The 23863-nt window shown below is 39.2% G+C and overlaps 1 protein-coding gene across 1 annotated transcript in view; it reads right to left on the bottom strand.

Annotated features, from left to right (window-relative positions):
* The window catches only part of LOC136677635 (CREB-binding protein-like), a 61142-nt gene that overhangs the window by 29308 nt on the left and 7971 nt on the right, over nucleotides 1–23863 (bottom strand). The window contains exon 2 of the mRNA XM_066655212.1: nucleotides 7588–8255. Within this exon, the coding sequence (XP_066511309.1) occupies nucleotides 7588–8255 (668 nt within the window). The remainder of the gene's footprint in view (nucleotides 1–7587; nucleotides 8256–23863) is intronic.

Here is a 23863-nt window from a genome sequence, read left to right as displayed (position 1 = left end):
TAAAAATTTAAATTTTGTGACAGAAGGAAAAACCATTCAACGGAAGTCAAAGTAATTCTGGATAATTTCTATTGGTCTGTTTGTCATAAAACAATATTAAGGACAGCTGCTGTGTTCAAATGATGTAGTAAATTAAAAATCTACTAAAATGATGCATGTATGGCACATCATGTAGTGATTCAGGCAACACTTCTCACCGACTGATCTGCAGCTGAAGTAATGTAATGCATCAAGCAAGAAAATTCCACTAGCAAAAAGTTTTGCTAGCAAGTTTTATTCTCAAATTCGTAAGCAATTGGAAATAATAATTAAAATGAAATATGTATTGCTGTGGTAAACATGCCTCTGTCCCTATGTATTTTGGGGGGTTTCCACAACTTTTATATTCAGCTGCTAATGCTAATGTTGCAAAATGATGTAGCCTGAAATTTCAATACATTTTTATTCAATTTCTCTCTTCAGATTTCTGACTGTGCTGCAGGCATCAGCTTGCTAACATACTTGTGAATACCGTGTCCATAGTGACACCATGTATGCATAAGTTAACCAGAGCTTTATAGAGGTAATCTTAATTCAACATTAAAACTGACTAAATTAATGGTACCTTTGCCATGTTGTTGTAGTGTGTTAGGCTGTTCAGGCTTCATTTAAGACCTTGTCTATTGACGAGGCAGAATACGGGTGGAGTACAAGGGGAGCAGAACCTTTTTTTTTTTTTTGGGGGGGAATGGAGCATTGCCTTTATCGCCAGCCACATTGATTCATAAAAACAGAACACTTTGTATCTTCATTTTTGAAAGCTTATAGTTTTGACAACTGCCCTTACATTTCATAATAAACTGACCAGGAGAAATGCTACAGAATTACTTATTAAGAGATTAAATCTCTTACTTAAAAAGTCTGTGGCTTTGGACACCGGTACCATCTTTGCAGAGCTCCTGTAACATGGCTCAGTAGCCAATGAAAGGCTTCTTCTGCATCTGTTGGGAGGGGGGTCTTTAGAATCCCCCTTCTCTGATTTTCCTTCATCTACTCCTCCTCTTCCCCCTCCCTCAGAGCTGATCTCCAGCAGCATGCCGGCCGCTTGCTCTCCTGTGTTGACATCGCTCCAGCAGACCAGATAAAAGAGCCCAGCTGAGCGCCACACACTCCACCACACACACGCACGCACACTAAATGCTAGAGCACACCCCTCCCTTCTCCCCCTCTGTGCTTACTCATTCATATACGGTTTTGCTGCTCGCACTCTCCCTCCCCCTCTCTGGTGGACTGCTGTAAGCTGCTGCTGCTCTAGAGAACAGAGTCGAGAGTCATTCACTTAGGCAGCCCAACACAGCTCTCTCCATCATGGAGATACAAGGTCAAAAACCTTTTTACACTTTTAATAATACATCAATTATTACTACATTAATTTCCAGATTGTTGCTAATCTAAATTTGGAGAACAAAAGGCTCTTAAGTTGAGTAAGGACAGCCTGGAGCAGCAATACCCAAGACTAAGATCACCATGCTCGTTTTAACGTGCAGACTATAGGGGTAGTAAAGCTCACAGAAATGGTCTGTGGCACAATAAAACTCTGGAAGAATGGAGATCCATTAAATACATATAGTATGAACTGGAGTAGTATTTGCAATGCAGAACTAACCGTAAAAGAGCAAAGAGAAACTAAGCAAGCGTAGTGTTGCCAGACCGCCATCATTCACATGCGGTTTTTATTATGTGAGTGAGTTGTACAGAAAGTATAGAAGGCAGGTAATAAATACAGAAATGAAAAAAGGAGAACAAATTGTGTTCATAATATATAACACTGAAATTCTTGTTTTTCTTATTCATTTTTTTAAATAAATACTACATGATATACCACCAAAGAATAAAGACAACCAAGAACATTTTGATTTTAAGAATTACAATGACTTATTTACTGAACGTATCTGGTTAGAGTAAAACACCAAGTTTAAGGTGGCTGTGCGCAGCTATACGAAGTTTTATACACACACTAATACCACCCAACTACAAAGACACACATGCGAAATTAGACAAATTCAGCAGTCCTCCTCTCTCTGAGAGATATAATACGTGTGTGTTAATGTTGCAGAGTTCTGAGCCATCCTGCTGAGCTTGTGAACTAACCCACGACGACCCGAGGCTCTGGCCAACGCAGCCCCAGAAATACACAAACTGAGCGCATTCCTGTCTTATTTCTTATTACTCAGTCACGGTTGGAACTGAAGAACCTACTGTTCTTTGGTTCCAGCTGGGAACAAATTTTTCTGGTTTGTGAACCAGTTTATGTAGATGGAAATGCACCGAATGGTTCCAAATTTAGTTTATGAACTGGAATGTGAAGTATGGCTGAATTTAGGGCTGCAACAACTAATCAATTAAATCGATTGTTAAAATAGTTGGCAACTAATTTAATAATCGATTAGTTGGGTCCAAGTTATTATACACATAGGTACAGTTGCTACACGCGACGAACTCTGGAAAAAGGGTTTGAAAAATGGCGGAGGCGGTCACAGCAGAGGATAATGTTAGCACAAGCAGAGAGAAAAATGTATGACCCAAGTCATCAAAAGTATGGGAGCACTTTACATTAACGCCTTCAAGGAACAGCGTTAGGTGCAAAATGTACACGGCAGCACATCACTGCATGAGCATCTGAAAAGGAAACCTGTTGGAGCTATGTGTGAAAGAGATTAAGTATAGTAAGTTAATTCTACTTTTTCTCTCACTAAAATGTTACTAGAGTCTGCTAGAATAGTTAAACATTTGTTTTTCTTAGTACATTATTACATTCGCGTTTAGTGAACAAGTCTTAGCTTCCCCCGAGTTTTCTCTTCCACCTTAAATGTGTCAGCTCGACCAGCAGTTCCAAAACAGGCCATAGTTTTAGTCAAGCTAGCGTTAGCGATGTTAGTTTTTCTCTCACTCAATGTCACTAGAGCCTGCTAGAGTAGTTAAACAAGATGTCTCATTTTTAGTAAATTTATATCACTCTTGTATTTAGCGAGTTTTCCGTTCCACCTTAAATGTGGCGGCAGTTACATTCAGAGTTAAAAAAAAAAAATCAATCCGAACATTTTTTAAAATAATATATTTAAAGCCTTTTTCAAGGTCTTTTCTGACTGGCATTGCATGTTAGTGTTTGAGTATCACAGCGAAGTGTATATTACATTACTTACACTGTTAAATATTGATAAATATAAAATTAATGTAACGGTTGGGTTAATTCTTCATGTAAATACTAATTTTTAATAATGGTAGGTTATGTGTTACTTGTACAATTACAACATTAGTTCTCTAAAATCTTAAATATCTTAACCATATCTGATCATATGTGTTAGTTGAATTTCCCTTTTATTCTTTTTATTCCCTTTTATTATATAAAAACAGCCCAGCATTGCTGACTATGTTTTGTAGAAGAAGATCTGAACACTACAGCAAGCAGCTATTCTCACTGATGGTATCCTGAATATACTAGTAACAGACAGGAAACCAAATTTGGCTCGTCTTCCTCATTATCCGATTAATAATCGATTAATTGAAAAAAATAATCGACAGATTAATCGATTAATCAAAATAACCATTAGTTGCAGCCCTAGCTGAATTAACAACAGATGGTGTAGTAGCACCACCTTAAGTTCTCTCTTTTGGCTGAACTAACAGTTCCTACTCACTCATGCGCGTTTCACCATTAGGTGTTAGTCAGTCAGTCAGCTAAAATGCCTCTTCTAAGCTGGTGCCGAAGGCAGACCGGCAACAGCACCTATACTCAATTTTTAAGATTTAACAAAATTTCATTTTCACGGCAAAGTTCCAAAATATATCGTAAAGCTTTCCTATAAAAGCTACTGGACTTACCCCTTAAATAAGAAAGTGTCCACAAACTATATGTATATTCTCCATGATAACACTGCCAACTAGGGAACATTATTAAAACAAGATCATTAATGGGGCTGTCCATTTTTAGGGCTTCAGGGCTTTGCCCATACTATAAGGTAAATATTTGGGATGAGCGTGCCGGGTGTGTGGTGTCATTCAGAAAGTCTATATCCAACACCCGCTAACCTGCTCGCTAACTCATGCATACAGAGTACACAAAACTTAAACAGAGCTCCATGGAGGCTCTCCAACTAGAGGTAAAAAATAACAAAACTGTAGCTTTGCCATGAGGTTGCTGTACCGTTTTAGGCTTCATTCAGGACATATGTTGACAAATCTGAAAATGAGTGGAGCAAAGAGATTTATTAAACTGCTGGAGAGTTTGAATAAAGGTGGAGCGGAGTGTTGCCTTTAATAACCAGCCACATTTACACTTCCCCCCAACCCAACCCCCCCCCCCCCCCCCCCCAAAAAAAAAAACCCCAGAATATCTGAATATATTAGTTTATCAAAAAACTGAATACCTCTACATAATGAACAAATAGTGGAATACTCAGCCCTAATCATTACAACTTCCATACAAGTGCTGAACCTGCCATTTATGCAACAGCATCTTGATCTGGTATAAAGAAGGATCAAATTGGTGGCTGTAGTCGGGTGTTTTTGTGAACACTGGTGAACTGGTCTGTTTCTTTGAGGCCATATACAAGAGAAACTCCAGCAATGCTCTGATGTGGTGGGGTAGTAAGAGAAGTGTAAGACACGCACAAAAGGGCTCCCTATCGATTTCCTGTGAAACCACAGTAGTGGCTCCAAAAAGTAAACAGTGTTTTTTCATTCATTCATTGTCTGTAACCGCTTATCCATTTCAGGGTCGACAAGAATAACCTGACAACAGCATAAACAACTTCCAGTAATGTGCAGATGTACAGTCATTCCTCATGATATTGTCACAATGCTTATGCAATGTACAACATTAAAATGTAAATTTACACTATAATCATACACAAAAAAAAAATTAAGGCGGCCATCTATTTAGTGTTTTTGCTGCAAGAAATGTGATACATGTTTGTGCAGCATGTGCAGAAAAAAATTCCTGAACATTAGTGGCTGTGTTCACACATGCTAACTTTATCCTGCTAGCCCCCTAGTAGATGACTTTGTTTGTTAAATATATAGTAGAAAACAAAAGGCTGCCTCACAGAAACATTCTTCAAACATAAAGAGACTATGATAAATATTACCTCAACAATGTTCAACACATTTCTGTTCGAGGCTCCAGTAAGACACTGAGGTGCTCACTGTGGTGAATGGTGGACCTACAGCACTAAAGCAGCATGTGTAAAGCAGCAATTCACTCAACTCTCTGACACCTTGAACACTTCAACCCTTGCGCCTTCTGAACACCTTTCAACAACGTCAACAAGTGTATATTTTAATGAAGGATTTAGGGGTTATGGCAAGAGATGGGACATGGAAAGCCTGCAGGCAGCAAAATCCCATACATTTTTTGGCGATTTAGAAATCCCCCTTTTTTAGGTCCCAAAAAGTGCACCTGTCCAGGGGGAAAAATATTGCGCTTGGTCACCACCAAATGGTTCCAAATTTAGCTCACAAACTGGAATGTGAAATATGGCTTAATTAACAACAGATGATGTAGTGGCACCACCTTATATTTCTCTGTGAAATATGGCTGAACAAACTACTAGTTCCAACTAGTGCATGTGTCAGTCAGTCAGTCAGCGTAAATGCCTCTTCTAGGCCGGTCCGGTAGGCAGACCAGCTATAGAAAAACTTTTTTTTTTTAAATTACATTTTATTATATATTAAATTTGTTTATTCAGCCTGCAAAAATATATTGATTTATCATCATCATTTGTGATGCATGAATAAGAATACATATATATATATTGCTTAGTATGAACCCTCATATAGGTCCTAAATTTCCCAAAGTCTGATATCATTAACTTTAATTTAAGGTCCTCAGATACAAAATTTGTGGCTAATGAGCAAGCCACAAAACACACTCTGATTAGATGGCTTCAGACTGGATTGATAGAAGCGTATTATATGAATAAGTGTCAGGGTGGGTCAACCAGTGTCTGCAGCTACCTTATACACCACCAAGATCATATCACTGTTTTGCATTTGGTTAGTTATATTTGGTTTGTTTAAATGCATCCTAGTTCATGTTAGTTAATGGAAAAAATACATGGAGGCATTAGACATGGTGTGAAGGTCCCGTTATTGTTCCATTAGACAGAAAGAAGAGGAGAGGGAGGGGGGAGAGGAGAAGAGGGGAAAAAAACAAAAAAAAACAACACAACACACAAATGTGAATATGCCTTAAAACATGTTTCCCAAAATAATAATAATTAAAAAAATGCCCACAAATATTTTTTCAACACGAACAAACTCAGGGGGTGGGGGTGGGGGATCACCATACTGATTCTGGAATGCTCAATTCTTTCAAACTGACCTATTCAAGGCATCTGATACAAAAACCATAACTCTGAATTATGTGAGAACTCATAATTCTCACACACACAACGCAGACATGCTGGCAAGTGATTTTTTGCAAGTCCAAGTTAAGTCAAGTTTTTGAGCTCGAGTCCAAGTTCAGTCTCAAGTCAGCCATGGTTGAAAAACATGAATGACATCTGTTCTGGCCCATAGCATTTTATTGCCATCTTATGCGTTTAAAATCATGTACTATACTGTCAAATATTAGCACACACCACTGTATTAACATTGATCAGTTTTATGTTCGATTTTAAAAGTACATTTCAATGCAAAATGAGGAAACCCACAAAAAAGCTTCAAGTTTACAACTGTACTTTTACAATATTTGAGCAATTTTCTTTGTTGTATGCGTTTAGCCTCAGTTATTATTAAGTAATACTGCTGTGTAGCCAGACATCTCACTCATGACATTTCAGTGTTTCAAGGGGGAAGGGGAAGAGAAAGAGGAGAGGGAGAGGAAAAAAATAAAAATAAACAAACAAACCCTATAGGCCTGTTAACACGACTTATTACATTACACAAAGATTATTCACATGTCACCAAACTCCTGTACTTGTGCTCAATGATGTCTGCCTGTAAGATGGCAAAATGGATGCAAGGGGCGATCTAACAGCCAGAATGACGAAGCTGCCCACAGCACTGCCTGTGTGCACTGTGTAAATATCGGACTCTGGCGCTAATATATCGGCCGATGCCGATTATATAAAAAATGCCAAAAATTGGCAGATTAATCGGCCGGCCACTAGTCTAAAGTGGTAGTTTGAGCCATGACCCATATCTGACACAAAAGTTTTTAATGACACAAATATTTAAATAACACACCCAGCACTTTAAAACAGCATTTACCCTTATCCTTGGGAGCAAACAATCCAATAACAATCACACGTTGCAATACATCAAACACCACACTCTAGTTGTTTGAATAAAACTCTTTGAAACAGTGCACTCTATAGTCTAAACATCTACCCATCCAGTAGGTGACTATCATCACTGTGATAATATTTCTGAAATACGTTTAAAAAAAAAACCAAAAAAAAAAAAACCACTAAACTCATGGAGTTTTTTAAAAGCAATTTTTTGCTTCTTAATATCCAGTTGGATACAGATGAATCTGTTTTACCCCTTGGTTATATATATATATATATATATATATAAGAAAATTACCAACTGTGCCTTACTTACCTTGTTCATGTTGCCAGCTTGTTGAGCATTGATTCCCATCTGCTGTGCCCCCTGTGCCGGTGTGAGAGTCTCAGCCAGGACACTGCTACCAGGTGCTGCTCCAGCTGCTGTCACAGGGTTTCCTACAGTGGGAGCCCCCTGCAAGGCAGGGTTCTGGTACTGCATTCCGGCTCCTCTGCCTCTTCCGGCTGGACCTAGAGCTCCATTGATCACCTGACCCTGCTGGGCGGTTGCATTCTGTCCCATCATACTGTGCTGCTGGGCACTATTTAGCATAGTCTGATTAAAGCCTGTGTTCAAGCCCATGCTGGCTGCTCCTGCAGCATTACCCTGGGCTCCTGCAGGACCCCCTGGCTTCTGAGTCTGTGAGGGGTGTGAGGGTGACCCCTGACCCATGGGGCTCTTCCCCAGAGCTCCGAGCTGTGTCCCCATGCCACCGGGAGCAGGACTGCCTGTGTTCAGCCCCGCTGGCAGATTAGAACTGCTCCCAGCTCGGAGGAGCTCAGAGAGCTGCTTATGTTTAGCTGCAGCATCAGGAACCAGACTTCCAGCTGCCCCACCACCATTAGAGGGCATGGTCATCAAGCCCAGGTCCCCATTGGGACCATTAGGAATCAGCTCATCAGGCAGATTACTCTCCAGGTCATCCCACGACAGGGAGTTAAGCTCTGCAGAAGAAACAGAATGGGGAGATGGGAAGAGTATGATTAGATATATTTTTTCTTTTAACATCTAAAAGCTTTAATTGTGCATCATCAGGCTTTAACACTCAAGTCCCAGGACAGTATTATTCAGGATACTTTATGCAGACTTCATGTTTTTTTTCCAATATGCTGCTTTCAAAAGATGTATTAACAGGAGACAAAATGGCTAAAATGAATGTTCAATAGTGCCTTTCTCAAGATGGTTTTTCCTCTTGAAAAACTGGAACCTCAACTGCTCAACAAAACAAAAAACAAAAACACAAAACATTTTGCTAGTTAGTTCTCAATCTTGGTCCTAGTGGGCCATTTCCATGAACAGTTGAAGATTCCCCTGTTCTCAGCAGCTAAATAACAACCGCTTCCAAAATTGAAGTGAGTGTGATGGAGTGAGGAGAAAACTACAACCTGCAAGGCAGTGGCCCACTAGGACCTGGACTGAGAACCTCTGTACTAAGATGCTACTTTATAATTTACAAAAAAGCATGCATGTATGTAAAAAGCATCATGAACTGCTCTAGATCAAGGCACTGAATGATGGATACTCACACTTCAACCATTATGTATTCAAGCTTAAGAGCAACATTCTTGCATTTAAGAAGACCCTAATTCTTACGTATGCCCAGATAAAACTAAACAAACAATGAAAGACAAAGCAAAACACTTAAATCCAAGTAACCATTTACTGACTCCGCATTAATTTAGATAGAAAACACAAATGTGCATAAGAGGTAAATAAATAAATACATAAATAAATAAATAAAAAAACACTAAAATATCCCTCCACATAGAGCCTAATGGACTGTGTGCTGCTTTTCAGAGTACATTGCTCATTGAAATGTGGGCATATGGAGTACCCATATTACCACTGGATACAGAGTAAAGCACAAACACAGCAGGCCAGCAGGTGCTCCACATAAGCATGTGTCTGGAAAGGGGATCATCCCTTTCTCTTTTATCGCTCCAACACACTCGCTTGCTCACTAACCCCCCCAAACACACACCCTTAAATCACTACCCCTCCCCACCTTGTCCCCTACTCATTCACCCTCACACACACCCTTGTCTGTGGATCTCTTTGCTGAATCACACTTCAGCAGGCAATGTGGACTTAACTGCACACATTTAACTCTAACAGTCTCTCTCTAACTGACACTCAGCAGGGGAAACCACTGATGTGATTGTCGTAGGGCTATCCCAAATACCATTATAAGGGCTTCTAAGCTTTGTCATTCTGAAAATCTGCATCCAACACCTGCTTTAACCCCTTTGAGTATGAGGCCTTTCAGTCATGTCTTATGTGATCTGACATGCCTTGATAATAAAACAAATAAAAACCTGTTTGTTCCCAAAAAAGCTACACATGCTAATATTGAGCACAAACCCAGCAACAACAATTGAGAGAGGTATGTATGTCATTCATCTGTTTTTTTTTTTAATTAACTAAAAACTGACTTCCCAAAAACCTAATTTAAAAAGGTGCTGCTATGTAGTGAAAATACACATTGTGAACATTTAAATTTTCTTTAGAGCTCCAAACTGTGTAGACATGGGGTGTTGGCTACACACTGGTGTTTACATCCATCCATCCATCCATTATCTGTAACCACTTATCCAATTTAGGGTCGCGGGGGGTCCAGAGCCTACCTGGAATCATTGGGCGCAAGGCGGGAATACACCCTGGAGGGGACGCCAGTCCTTCACAGGGCAACACAGAAATACACACACTCACACCTACGGACACTTTCGAGTCGCCAATCCACCTGCAACGTGTGTTTTTGGACTGTGGGAGGAAACCGGAGCACCCGGAGGAAACCCACGCGGACACGGGGAGAACACACCAACTCCTCACAGACAGTCACCCGGAGTGGGAATCGAACCCACAACCTCCAGGCCCCTGGAGCTGTGTGACTGCGACACTACCTGCTGCGCCACCGTGCCGCCCCCTGGTGTTTACAGCTTTCTGATATTTTAATTAGATTTTCGTTTCTATTTTCTTTCTTTTCTATTTTGTTATGAATCTGATGTGGAACAATTTTTCTATACCCGTGGCTCACACTATTTATTTATTGACTATTTATGAGATAGATGTGAAAGACAGGTGAGAAATCCCCTCCCCACTATCAACGATAATGGCCCATTAGCCCCCACCACATCAGTGAGGCCCAACTGAATAAGCTGTGGCATTTATTTATTAGGCAAAGAAACAGACTGTTTGGAGCAACAAAATCATACATATGAGCTCCAGACCTTCTGCTTGAAAGCAGCAGAGAGCAGCCCTATTATCATATAGCCCAGCTATTATCATATGAATATCAATGGGTGGGCCATCAAGGATCGTGGTCTGAGTCTCAGAGAGAGACGTGCCTCTTGTTACTTATCGTTATCATAGACAATCACCCAGAGCAAGGCACAGGTCCCAGGACCCTGGAGCTGTGTGACAGCAACACTAGCTGCTGCACCACCATGCTGCCCAGTCTTGACTAATTTGAGGTAGGTGTGTGCGATTTTGTCCACGATACATCATCCCACAGAGATTGTTAGATCATGCTAATTCAGTCCGCTGCAGTTCTTATAAGTTGTTTAAATGCTGTGTACATATCAATCAATTGGGCAGGCTCTCGGAACGCAAATAATGTAAGTCAGTACCGTAAAATGTATGACTACGGAATAAAAAAGGTTGTACACTTCAAAACAAGACCGAATTTGAGTCTGTCAATCCAAGAGTAATCCTCATGTTCGTGTAGAGTACTTGCAAGAGACCAAAAAAATAAAAAAAAGTTTAAAATAAAGCAAAACAAACCAAAAAAAAATTTAAGTATGTTCCCTGTGGGTCTCCGCTATGGCTGGAGACGAATCTGGGTGAAGCTCAACCAAAGAGGCGGGGAGGCAACAATGATTCGATGCCTGACAGACATAGACTAAAAGAGACAATGCAGGCAGATTTACAGGGGTTGGACAATGAAACTGAAGCACCTAGTTTTAGAACACAATAATTTATTAGTATGGTGTAGGGCCTCCTTTTGCGGCCAATACAGCATCAATTCGTCTTGGGAATGACATATACAAGTCCTGCACAGTGGTCAGAGGGATTTTAAGCCATTCTTCTTGCAGGATAGTGGCCAGGTCAATACGTGATGCTGGTGGAGGAAAACATTTCCTGACTCGCTCCTCCAAAACATCCCAAAGTGGCTCAATAATATTTAGATCTGGTGACTGTGCAGGCTGTGGGAGATGTTCAACTTCACTTTCATGTTCATCAAACCAATCTTTCACCAGTCTTGCTGTGTGTATTGGTGCATTGTCATCCTGATACATGGCACCGCCTTCAGGTTTGAACCATTGGATGCACATGGTCCTCCAGAATGTTTCGGTACTCCTTGGCATCTTGCCATCTAGCACAAGTATTGGGCTGAGGGAATACCATGATATGGCAGCCCAAACCATCACTGATCCACCTCCCATGCTTCACTCTGGGCATGCAACAGTCTGGGTGGTATGCTTCGTTGTGGCTTCTCCACACCGTAACTCTCCTGGATGTGGGGAAAACAGTAAAGATGGACTCAGAGAACAATACATGTTTCACATTGTCCACAGCCCAAGATTTCTGCTCCTTGCACCATTGAAACCGACGTTTGGCATTGGCATGAGTGCTATAGCAGCACGGCCGTGTATATTGACCCTGAGGAGCTCCCGATGGACAGTTCTGGTGGAAACAGGAGAGTTGAGGTGCACATTTAATTCTGCCGTGTTTTGGGCAGCTGTAATTTTATGTTTTTTGGATACAGTCCGGGTTAGCACCCAAACATTCCTTTCAGACAGCTTCCTCTTGCGTCCACAGTTAATCCTGTTGGATGTGTTTTGTCCTTATTGGTGGTATGCTGACATTACCCTGGATACTGTGGCTCTTGATACATCACAAAGTCTTGGTCACAGATGCGCACCAACAATTTGTCCTCTTTTGAACTCTGGTATGTCACCCATAATGTTGTGTGCATTGCAATATTTTGAGCAAAAATATTACCCTGCTAATTGAACTTTGATACTCTGCTCTTACTAGTGCAATGTGCAATTAATGAAGATTGGCCACCAGGCTGGTCCAATTTAGCCATGAAACCTCCCACGTTAAAATGACAGGTGTTTCGGTTTCATTGTCCAACCCCTGTATATGGCAATATCAATCAAAATAAACAACAAACAAAACAAGAAATACGTTTTCAAAGCTTAGATTCCTTTCACAATCTGCCTTTTCCCTACTGAATCCATTTGAACACAGGAGGGAAGTGAGGGAGGTGGCCTCACTACAGCTAATCGGGAAAAGCTCCCTCCTTCAAATACGCCTGGCCTTAAAGGGGAAGAGTACTGAGTTAGAAACAAGACTAAATATCAGAAACAAATCTAGGTGAGAGATGTTTTTTCCTCTTTGGTGGGTAAAATGTCATTTGGAGAGGTGCATGAGATTAGTTTGACATGGTAGGTAATATGAAAAAAATGTTGCCATTAAGTGTAGATAATACAATATATATTTTGTCAGCAGTAAAATTAATCATTCATTCAGAGAGAGAGAGAGAGAGAGATGCTTGACTGAGCCACTTTTTTTTCCTTTTAACGTGTTTACTCACACCAGGGTATTACTGAAATGTGGAAGCATGTAGGAACCACAGTAACTCAGAGCACTGAGTCACCCGCTGCATAAAATTCACCAATGCTCTGCTGATTCACAAAACACAGAGCTCCAAACCTCCTCTGGCATTCACATCAGCACAAAAACTATACATTGCGATCTTCATGGCATGAAGCAGTTGTGTACAAGCCTTACATCAAGTAAAACTATCCAAGTGTCAAATAGAGTGGTGAAAATCATTCTGCCACTTGACTCTGGAGCTGTGGAAATATTTTGTGAAGTGACAAATCATGCTTCTCTGTCTGGCATTCTGATGGACGAGTCTGGATTTGGTGAATGCCAGGACGACATTACCTGCCTGACTGCACTGTGCCAACTGCAGGGATTGGTGGAGGAGGGATATTGCTATGGGATTTTTTTTTTTTGGCCAAGGCCTCTTGATTCCAGTTACGTTAATGCTTCAGATGATTGTATGTTTGCAACGTTGTGGAAACAGTTTGGGGAAGGCCCTTCCTGAGCCAGGATGACTGTGCCCAGTGTGCAACGAAAGGTGTTTGGCGTATAAGAACTTGACTTGCCTGCAAATAAATAGGTATAAACAAAGGGAAATATGACAAAAAAAGATAAAGCTTAGACATTTGTTCCATAAGTTGTTCACATGTTTTATAAATACTAACAAAAACCTCACATACTCAAAGACAGAAGTAATAAATAATAATATCATCCTCCTCAACCCAATACTGTTGCACCTTTCCTTCTCACTTCCTCTCTTTCCCAACTGCTTCAACTGCCCAAACAATACTGCCCCCCAACATTCAAATCATTGATTCTCTTTACAATTAACACCTTCTCCATCTTTCCCTCTAGTCTGGACTTCGTTAGCTCCTAGGTTCGGCAGAAAGTTATAAATAGGAGTCTGGGCAGCTGCAGCTGTCACATGTTGGCCCTGGTTTTGATGGTTGTGTCTACATTGAGACAGGTGCAGTATGGCTGGGATTTCACTCTTAACCATAGCCTAAGGACCCAGAGGTGCAGCCTCCCTCTCTCCATCACACTCTGAGCATCTCCAAACTCTCTCTCAGACCATCTCTCTGACAATTCCCATCTTAATCATGCTCTCCTTCAGATCATATTCTCCCTCTTTTTTAGACCAAATTCTCCTCTGCCTCCTTTGGCCCTCTCTAACCACATCCATAGTGTTTTCTCAGACTCCTCACTATTTCAGATCCAAGTCCCCCATCTCACACTATTTCCTTCTTCCTCCCTTTTATTATGTGCTATGGAAATACTTACTGCTTACTAAACAATGACACTGAACTTTTATTTGGAGACGTTTAGATTGATTGCTATACATGCTGCCAATTGTCAACTGCACAAAACAGTAGTCTTGGTTAAAATCAATTCTGCTTCAGACCAACTTCAGTCATCAAGAGCTGTCTTTTCTCAGTTTCTAAATGCTTTTGTAACTTTTGTTCTGTGAGATGGACTGATATTGTGCTGTAAGTTTCTGAAAACCTAAGAGCTTGTGTAAAGTTGTGTAAAATCAAACTTAATCAAAAAGAAGAAAAAGAGGGAGAACTGATCTCCATACAGTTTTATTAACTGTCTAAGTCTGGTCCCTTTGGGGATTCAGTTCACGCAATTTGTTCATTTTTGACCAACAGGCTGTGGGAATTAAATTTACAGTCACAATTTGGAAATCCTTTAGACTGTATTTAGGAGAGGAGACAATGTTCAACTATTCAACGTCATCACACTTTCATGTGGAGTTTGATCAAAGCATGAACAAACAGTTTGCTCTCCCAATTAAACCTACTGTTTGTACCTTTTCCTACATGTATGATTTCATTTGTTTGGTCTTTGGCAGTGTTGGGAAAGCAAGAAAAGTATCTGGTAGTTCTATTTTGTGCATGAAAGAAAGTGATTTTCAGATACTCAGTCAGCAGTACATATAGATGCTGTCTGTCCTAGACAGCTGGCTTTTCCTGTGCTTGTTTCAATGGCCAGGTTTTGGTCACTTATTCATTTTCTTGTTAGGATTTGCCTTTGTTTGTTTCAGTCTGATTAAATAATTTGCCTCAATCAAGTATTTCATAACATATCAATTTGCTCCGGAGTGCTGGTTTTTCCAATACCCAATAAAATGTATAATTTGCCTTTATATTGACATCAATATGTTGACGATTGTGCAGCTTTGTTTCTGAGATTATTGTCCTGGATAGTTGAAAACTTTGATCATAATCTGATTGATTGGCAGCGTTTGCACCAGAATCTTTTCCTCTGCGCTGAGAATGAGGGGGGATTTGTCCAAGTTCTGCTGGCCAGAATATAAACACATTTGTTTCTCTCTAACCATCACCTTCTCTCTCAGACCACACCTAATTCTTTCTAAGTGTGCAAAGGACAAGTGTACAGAATTTGTTCACTTAAAAAACTGCTTCAAGAGAAGGACAAAATGCACATTCTCAATAAAACAAAAGCAAAAATAGCTGAGATTACACTCAACTTGACCGTTTGTATTCTGATAACCTGATGTTATTATTAAAGCAACTTCCATTTCTGGTCACATCTCTTAGGCACATAACTCCTTTACAAAATGAGCAAACTTCAAATGTTTGATTAATACAAACATCTGGGATAACAGGGCAATTGTACAAAAGATTTGTATCCAAAACACTGCATTCAAGTTTACATAATGCAAAAGCATTAAACTAGCCATCAAATTAAATCTCAGCCTATTTAACATGCAGAGATGAAAGATTAAGCACATTTACACTGCATGCACATTTACCCATAAGTCTGATTTCTGAGCTGAGAATGAGCCCAGCAAGCTGACATGTTCCAGATAAACATTCAGAAAACCATATACCCAAGGTTTTTGTTGTTAGCTTCTTCCTGGTTAACACTGTTAGCAATATCAGCAGATAAAGTCTTATGTGATATTGTACAAATCCAAACACCATGGAAACATGTCCACATATAGAAGCTGAATAGTGCTATACACGTAATTGATTTAATTAAACTTGTTTGTATCTCTGAGCACAAGTCGAGTGAATGTAGCCAAACACAAACAATGTTGATGATAAAATCCGTTTCTGAGAGAGCAAATATCACAGAAAAGGAAGAGAAAAGTTAAAAAATAAGCGAAAAGAAACAGGTCTACACTGTAGAATCGTTAGCTGGTGCCAACAGGCAGTTGTTGTTTAGCACACCACAGCAGATTTATCAGTGAATTGATGCTCAAAACACATTTAGAGGATAAATCCATATACCTGTGAGCACAAAGTTGAGTGAAGGATTTCTGCGTATTTTGTCTGTTTATAGCTTTCTTCATCCCTCTTTTAACACAAACTCATTGCTAAACCTACAACTATGGTGAGCTACTGGGCTTGTGCTTTTATCCATCCGCCCCCTCCCTGTGGCTCTCAAATGCACATGAACATTTTAGCCGCCTTTTAAAGACACAGAACAGAAATATGACACACCACACGTCAGAAATACCGCCCTCATTTTGAGATACCGTGCACGGTATTATCATTGTACCACCCAACCCTAAATGACACACAAATTGCTACTACAGCTTTTACACACTGCTAATGTGTGGGCAACCATCTTGGATCCTGAACTGAGAATTGGTGAGGCTCTGCCAAGTTTAAGAGAAGGAAATCAAACTTGTGTGGGCTTTCCGTTAAACACTTTCATAAACTTGCATTCATCAGGATATCAAAGCATAAAAGACATGCACACTCACATTGGGTTAAGCAGCCCTACACTGGTACATATTCTATATTGCATAAAGTATTCACTCATCCATCCAAATAATCAAATCCAGGTGCCCTTTAGCTCAAGTGAAAGAAACTCAGTGCTTCAGCATACCATGAGATTCTGGAAAATTTCATGTTCACTTTGCGGGAACAATTTGGGAATGGCCCCTTCCTGTTCCAACATGACTGCACACCAGTGCACAAAGCAAGATCCATAAAGACATGGACAAGCAAGCTTGGCCTTCTCATCAGGGTCTGACCTCACAAATGAGCTTCTGGAATAATTGGCCAGAAATTCCAATAAACCTTGTGGAAAGCCTTTTCAGAAGAGTTAAAGCTTTTATAGCTGCAAAGGGTGAGCAGACATCATACCCACAAGCAGGGCAGTCGCAATAACCGCAATATGGTAATACCGCGCATTTGACCAGCCAACCGCAAGGAATGGCAAGAACTGTCACCACCACAATGTATGCATATTTTGTTTTACACTTTGGGAGTTGAATTTTAAATAAATTAATTAAAAAAAATAACAAGTTAAGGAGTGTCATCACCCCCCCCCCAAACGGTTGCCATCTGAACTGTGGCTGAACAGCTGAGTGTCAGTCTTTGCTTTATAAAAAAAAAAAAAACACTATGGCAGCAAACCTAGTCACAAAACCAAATGCAACTGACAATTCATATGCAACTTCAACAAATGAAAAGTGAGAGCCAGGCAAATCAGATGAGGCGAATTTGAGATCTCATCTAGCTACCCATAATCCAGCTTTCCAAGCCCAACTGCAGCCACTGGCATGACTAGGGTCATGGAGTAGCCTCAAAAAGAACAATTCAGGCCTGTTCTATGTGACACTGAGGAGTGTGGAGCTAGAATCAGGATGAATTAAGTAATTTGGGATGGTAATATTGCATTTTGCATTGTTGAGCCCCAATAAAACACAGCATAGGAAATACTTTCACCGCGACAGCTCTAACCACAAAATTAAGTAAAAGGGATGTCACTCAAGTTCACAATGGTGCCAAGGCAAACAAGCTAATACTTTAGGCAAAAATGTGCATGACAAATAAGGACCCATGGCATGATGGCTAAAGGCCATTGACATCAACTATCCTAGCTTTAAGGATTATGATGTTTACACCAAAATTTCACCTATAAATGAGTGGAAATGTCACTCTTCAGAAAAACTTTTGACAAAAAAAATAAAGATAAAATAGACCAGGGGAGAATTTGTTTTCTTCATGTGAAATAAATTCACTATTTCTATCATGAACATCACACAACAGATTTATAACATTCTGCTTATAATCACCGTTTGTGTGGTTTACAGCGAGACACCATGCTCAAAAACCTCTCCATTACAGATGTCATGTACATAGGCAAAAAATGTGACAGCACTAGAGATGCACGAAATTTTAACGTTTTGGGCCGATACAATAACTGATACTTAGCCTTACACCTTAGTAGCCGATAATGATATTAATAATCAATAATTTTATCTTTTTGAAATTAAAGCAAATTCACATTGCATTAAAGCAAAAATTATTTTTCTTAAAGGACTAGCCTTTTTTCAGTATTTGTATATTTCTGTACTTTATTTATATTTTTATAAAAGATTTACTGCTGGTCCTGCATGAATGGTTTCTAGAGTGGTGCTAATTTGTGCAGCACTGGGTTTGTTTTGGAGAGCGAGAAAGAGCAGCATAAAGCAGTCCCAAGCGTGTGTGAGAGAGAGAAGCTTTGAGCAGGTGTTTCTAATCACATATCATCGTGTTTCAGTTATAAATTCAGACTGTGAATGACACTATTTTTGTGTGTTTTATATACAGGCACTGATGGTTGAGAACATCTTTCTGTTGTTTAACCTGCTCTGTGCGTGCGGTGTGTTTATACCGCTATCTGTGCGCACACGTACTGAGCGTCTTTGATATTTTATGTTACTTTTTACTACAGAGAAATTTAATCCCAGAAAGTGTTCTCTGCAGAAACTGCGAAAAACGTCCACATGGCAGAGACAGTTGTGTATTTATAGGCGTCTGTGCATATCCACAAGCCCATAAATGTGCTAAGTTATCAGTTGTAACATAGGCTAAAATTCCAATATCGAACTGATTACTTATAAACTGATTTAAAAAAAACAAAACAAAATCCACATATTCCGCCGATATATATAGTGCATAACTAGACTGCACCATTTATGGCAGAATGGAGATCTCAAGAGACTGTTAGGAGCCAGAATATAAAGCTGTAGAAATTAAATTGGACAGGACAACTCCATTTAAAAAAACAAGCAAAAAAAAAAAAAAAAAACAAAAACAAAAAAAAAAAAACCCTTAGATAGTATAACTTTTATAGTCCAATATTTAAAATGAAGCAAGAAGTTCCTTAATAAAGCTTAGATGCCGTAATGTGTTTGTTATATTTTTTTCCCATTTTTGGCCAATTAAAGTCTTGATTTCTGGCAAGTTTCATCTAGGAAATTTCATACAGCTATGTCAGTTTAACACCCTGCTGACTGGCTACAGTACGGCAATGCTTTTGGAAAGCACAGCTCAAACCTGGAGGAAACCAGAGCTGTGCGGTCAGACAACAGCAGACCACCACAGAGCCACCGCTCGCACAAATACTTCCTGTCGGCGGTGCTCATGTGATTTACTAATACAAACTGCTGTTGTACCAATTAAGATGCCTCTATTTAGAAAAGTGAAACCTATACACATTTACTGGAGAAAATGAAAGGGGGATTTAAAAAAAAAAAAAAAAATATATATATATATATATATATTAAATCCCCCTTCCATTTTAGGGGGTTCCATTTTGTTTGTATATATATATATATATATATATATATATATATATATATATATATATTATAAAAGTTATTCTCTATATTTACAGTGACAATGAATTAATGAAATTATCATATTCTGAACTGTACTTAAGTACATTAAATCATTACACCTAAATTGATGAATGTGCATATATACAAATTTTCCACCCTCAAAAAAAAAAACCCATGCATGGACAAATCACTAAATAAATCTTGCTAAAGATATCATGCAAGTGGTAAATCTAGACCACTGACTGAGCAGTCAGATTAAATTTTAAAGAAAATGAACAGTAAAGTATTGTAATTTCTTCATACAATTAACATTTAATTTAACTTTGCACTTTTTTAGTCTCTTTTTTGCCCCTTTTAACAAATAGTCTTAAATTATTCTGGTATTTCAATATTTTAATGTAAAATATGGATTACCAAATACAGAAAAATTCCCATGCTTACTACTCTGGATAAGTGATCATTTAAAAAGCACTGTTTTAAAGTGTTTGAAAACTGAAGCGATAAATCACAGCTCTGGCTTCTATCAACACCAGCCATGGTAATCATCTCAGAGCTGAATGAGTCACTACCCCACTCAGAGCTTGTTTCATTTATGACCACACTCTAATCCAACACTAGGCCTTTGATTGAGGCTGATTGGCTGGATCGCTTTTCTGTTGGCTTGTGCTCTGCCCACGTCAGAGCAGTTCTCAATTACAAACACAAAGGAGAGGTGAGCCAGGCGTCCCGGGCTACTCTAGCGGAACATCCTCCAGCGATGCCTGGCGTCAGGTTACACACCATTTGGAGGAGTGTTGACTTTTCAGGGCTTTCGTATAAGAGACAGATTGCAAACACGTGCCCCATTGGCCTTTTCCCTGCATCTGTCAGTTCCCTGGATCTCAGAGTTACAATTCACCTCTCTACATCACGCACGTGTGCACACATACACACACACACCTTTCCACCAATCCGCAAGCAAACTGACATCCACCATGGCATTAAACATCTAAGTTACAAAATGCTAAATTCTCATAGGGGACAAAAATAAATAAATAATAATAATAAATAAATAAAATAAAAACTTACTTTACATGTTATTCACTCCAGTCAATTCTGGACTATAAACACACATACAAAAAAAGTAAAGACACTGGCATTTTCAAATGATGAGAAAAGTATGATGACAGCCTTGGATAAATTATTCAGTTACAAGGTTATTTGTTAAGGGCTTTAGAATTGGAATTTATTGTAGCAGCAGTGTATAAACTTCAATGTTTGTACATAACTTGTTTAGCTACCACAGTTCCAAGCCTGCAACTTAATTGGCACGGTGAAAACCCTAGATTTTTAGAATACCTGTTGGTGTAAATACTGCATTAAAATAGCAAACTAACCAAAGCTGGTCAAGTGTTACAGGGGAGTGCCTGAATGAAACCATTTTACCCAGTGGAATGTTTGTAAACGAATATTTACTTTCCATTCTTTTAATTTAACTTATTTGTGGCACTATTCCATTCCCTGGTACCTACTGGCACGCCTCAACCAGCTTTTTGTAAGATCAAGCGCTGATTACGTTTTTTTGGGCGGCGTGAACACTGTGCTATGTTCCAATTCTCACAGAGCAGGAGAATTTTTAAATCTTTGTTGAGCATCTGCCTCTGACTGGAGTTTTACCTCAGCTAACAATCAGAGCATTTGAATCCTTCGGAAAGACCACGGCATAATTTTTACGTGCTTCCATTGCGAGTCAAATGAAAACAAATGTGATCACTGCCGTTTGTGCTGGAGGTCTACATTTTGTTATGAATTAAAAGTCTCTTTAGACAAAAAGCACTCTGCAAGGTCTCCACGTCACATTAATGCCCTTTTCACACCTGCACGGTAACACAGAGCCGTATGTGTGAACGCGACCACCCATGACGTTCGTCCTGGACCTTATCCTCCTCAAGCCCTGGTAAATGTTCTGGCTAAAGTCCGAAACGGCACATGTGAGAATGGTGTGGGACATGGTCTGTGCTATGCGCCACAACTAAAGTGCGTGTTTCATCTCCAGCTGCGAGAGCGCATCTGAATCAGAAAATCTCCTGCTGTAAGCTGCATGTATGCATGACCTTTCCAGGACAACTCCGGACCCGATACTCCAGAGTTTCTCTAGAAATGTTTGAAAGGGGCAATAGTCTCTACTCTCTTGCAAACCCATATATAATTTTTTTTTGTACACATAACAGGTATGTGGTATGGTTGAGTTCACCTCCCTGTTTTGTCCTTTATAGGCTTAAGTGCATACTAGCAAATCATCCAGAAAATGTTAATTTTTTCTGAAACTTAATAACAAACAGCATTAAGCATATACACCTTCTAAATAAAAAATTCAAACTAGTTTTTATAAATGTAATTTATTATTTCGGATCCATACGTATTAGGCAGGTTGGCATGCTTGGAATTGTTTGATCTCAACTTTAAGTAGACCTCAGGTCTTGAACATTTCTTAGGATAATGCATGATTGTTACAATGTTAATTATGCTCCAGTAATATGGGTGTGCACACAACAGAGCTAAACAAAATGTCAAACTTACCATTACTGGACTGCACTGATTTTACATCAAGTAATATATTTAAAATAATTTAAATTTAAAATATATTTTTAAAAGATTTATATAAATACACAAGTGATGAAATGTGAATTTAGTCTAAATTTTTACCCTGTCAAGACTTCCCTCATCACTTAAGACGTAAAAGATGACATGTAAAAAAAAATTAAAAAAAATAAACAGATATTTCCATGTCATTTGGTCTGCATGTTGGTAACCAGTCTAATCTGATTACAAAGCCCCTGTGTCAGTCATAAGCATTAAGATTCAAGTTATTTGTATTATGTATTTTAGACAAAGAATAGACCTCTAAACGCAGAAAAGCATGAGCCAAAATGAAGATATTGCTCTATTCCTGTTCCATAGGCGGGTAATGAGTTACTTTTTCACATTACTTAAGGTTGAAATGTCTCAAATTGGAGAGATGGCTAACTGCATTACCGAAAGTGTTAAACAACTCGAATTACAAATGAGTTTGAATTACCACAAACAAATAAAAACTTCAGTCAGTAGTATTTATACAAACATACCATTCCACCTTAAAAGACATAGCTTCCAAATGTAAACAAACCACAATCATAGACATTTTATTTAAAAAAAAAAAAAAAAATGTTTGACAGCCAGACTTTTTAAGCCAGACTAATTTAACACTGGATCCCATTTTTCTGGCTTCAAGCTTAAATTCAGTGCATTTTGTGACAGACTGCCAGTTAGTTTACAGGCACGTCACAAGTTGGTGAAGTCACATGACTGCTATTGATATTGCAAATTTTAAGTAGCATTAAAACCGAGGTCACTTACAGTGCTTTGAAAACTTCACATTATCCAAAAATCTCACAGACAAAGCTGTATTGGGGTTACACGTAAGGTGGGTTTGTTTTGTGACACAGGAGATCCTGAAGACTCAGGAAGTTAAAAGTGAGCTATGGGCATGCTGGTGATCTTGTAAACACACGTTTTTCTTATTTCCTTTAATTTTTAAATGACAAATAAGACACCCCATGCCAAAAATTATTTAAATAACACATTCTAGCCAGAATTACAAACTCTTCAATGTGTTCCAACCGAACTGGTGCAGTAGCTTACATTTTCAGGCAAAGAAGCACATTAACAACAACTTGTGCCTAATCCAACAATCAGTCATGAAAAAATATTGAAGCTTACTTAGGCCCTGTTAACACTGATCTGTTTTTATTTACCAAAAAAAAAACAACAACACGGATTTCCCTCTCTCCATTTTTGAAAATAGCCCCATCCAGACTAATACAAAAATGGCTGCATTCTCATGCAAGGCCACTATGGTGCCATAGTACCTCTTTTAAAGGGAGTCCTCAAAACACCACTACGTACGAGTGAAACACTGGTTTATTTCAAATCAGTCCATACTCCCTATGTAGTGCACTACAAAAGTCATGAATTTAGTTCAGTGAGGAGCTGTTTGCGTTTCAGCCAGAGACAGGCACATTGTGATAAAATATTAGTTTACCTTCATCCACACCAGGACAGTTTTCAGTGAAACCTCCGTTTGTGACCTAAATTGCAGTTTGTGTGGGGGGGAGGCCAAAACGCAGAAAAAAAACTTCCTTTTATAAAGATAAACGAATCCAGGTGGAGAGTGCCTTAGCCGTCAAGTTACTTACAGATCAACGAGGGGAAAAAAGCGCCAGAGTCATGTCGGAGGCCTTATACAGTTCATGACATGCTTTAACACCTCATGTGTTTGGTCTAAACTAAAATAGCATGTGTGAAAGTTGCCTCGGACCTCAGTCACACCAA

Source organism: Hoplias malabaricus, chromosome Y, assembly GCF_029633855.1.
Source record: "Hoplias malabaricus isolate fHopMal1 chromosome Y, fHopMal1.hap1, whole genome shotgun sequence".
NCBI classification, from domain to species: Eukaryota; Metazoa; Chordata; class Actinopteri; order Characiformes; family Erythrinidae; genus Hoplias; species Hoplias malabaricus.
This window is presented reverse-complemented; position numbering and strand designations above follow the sequence as displayed.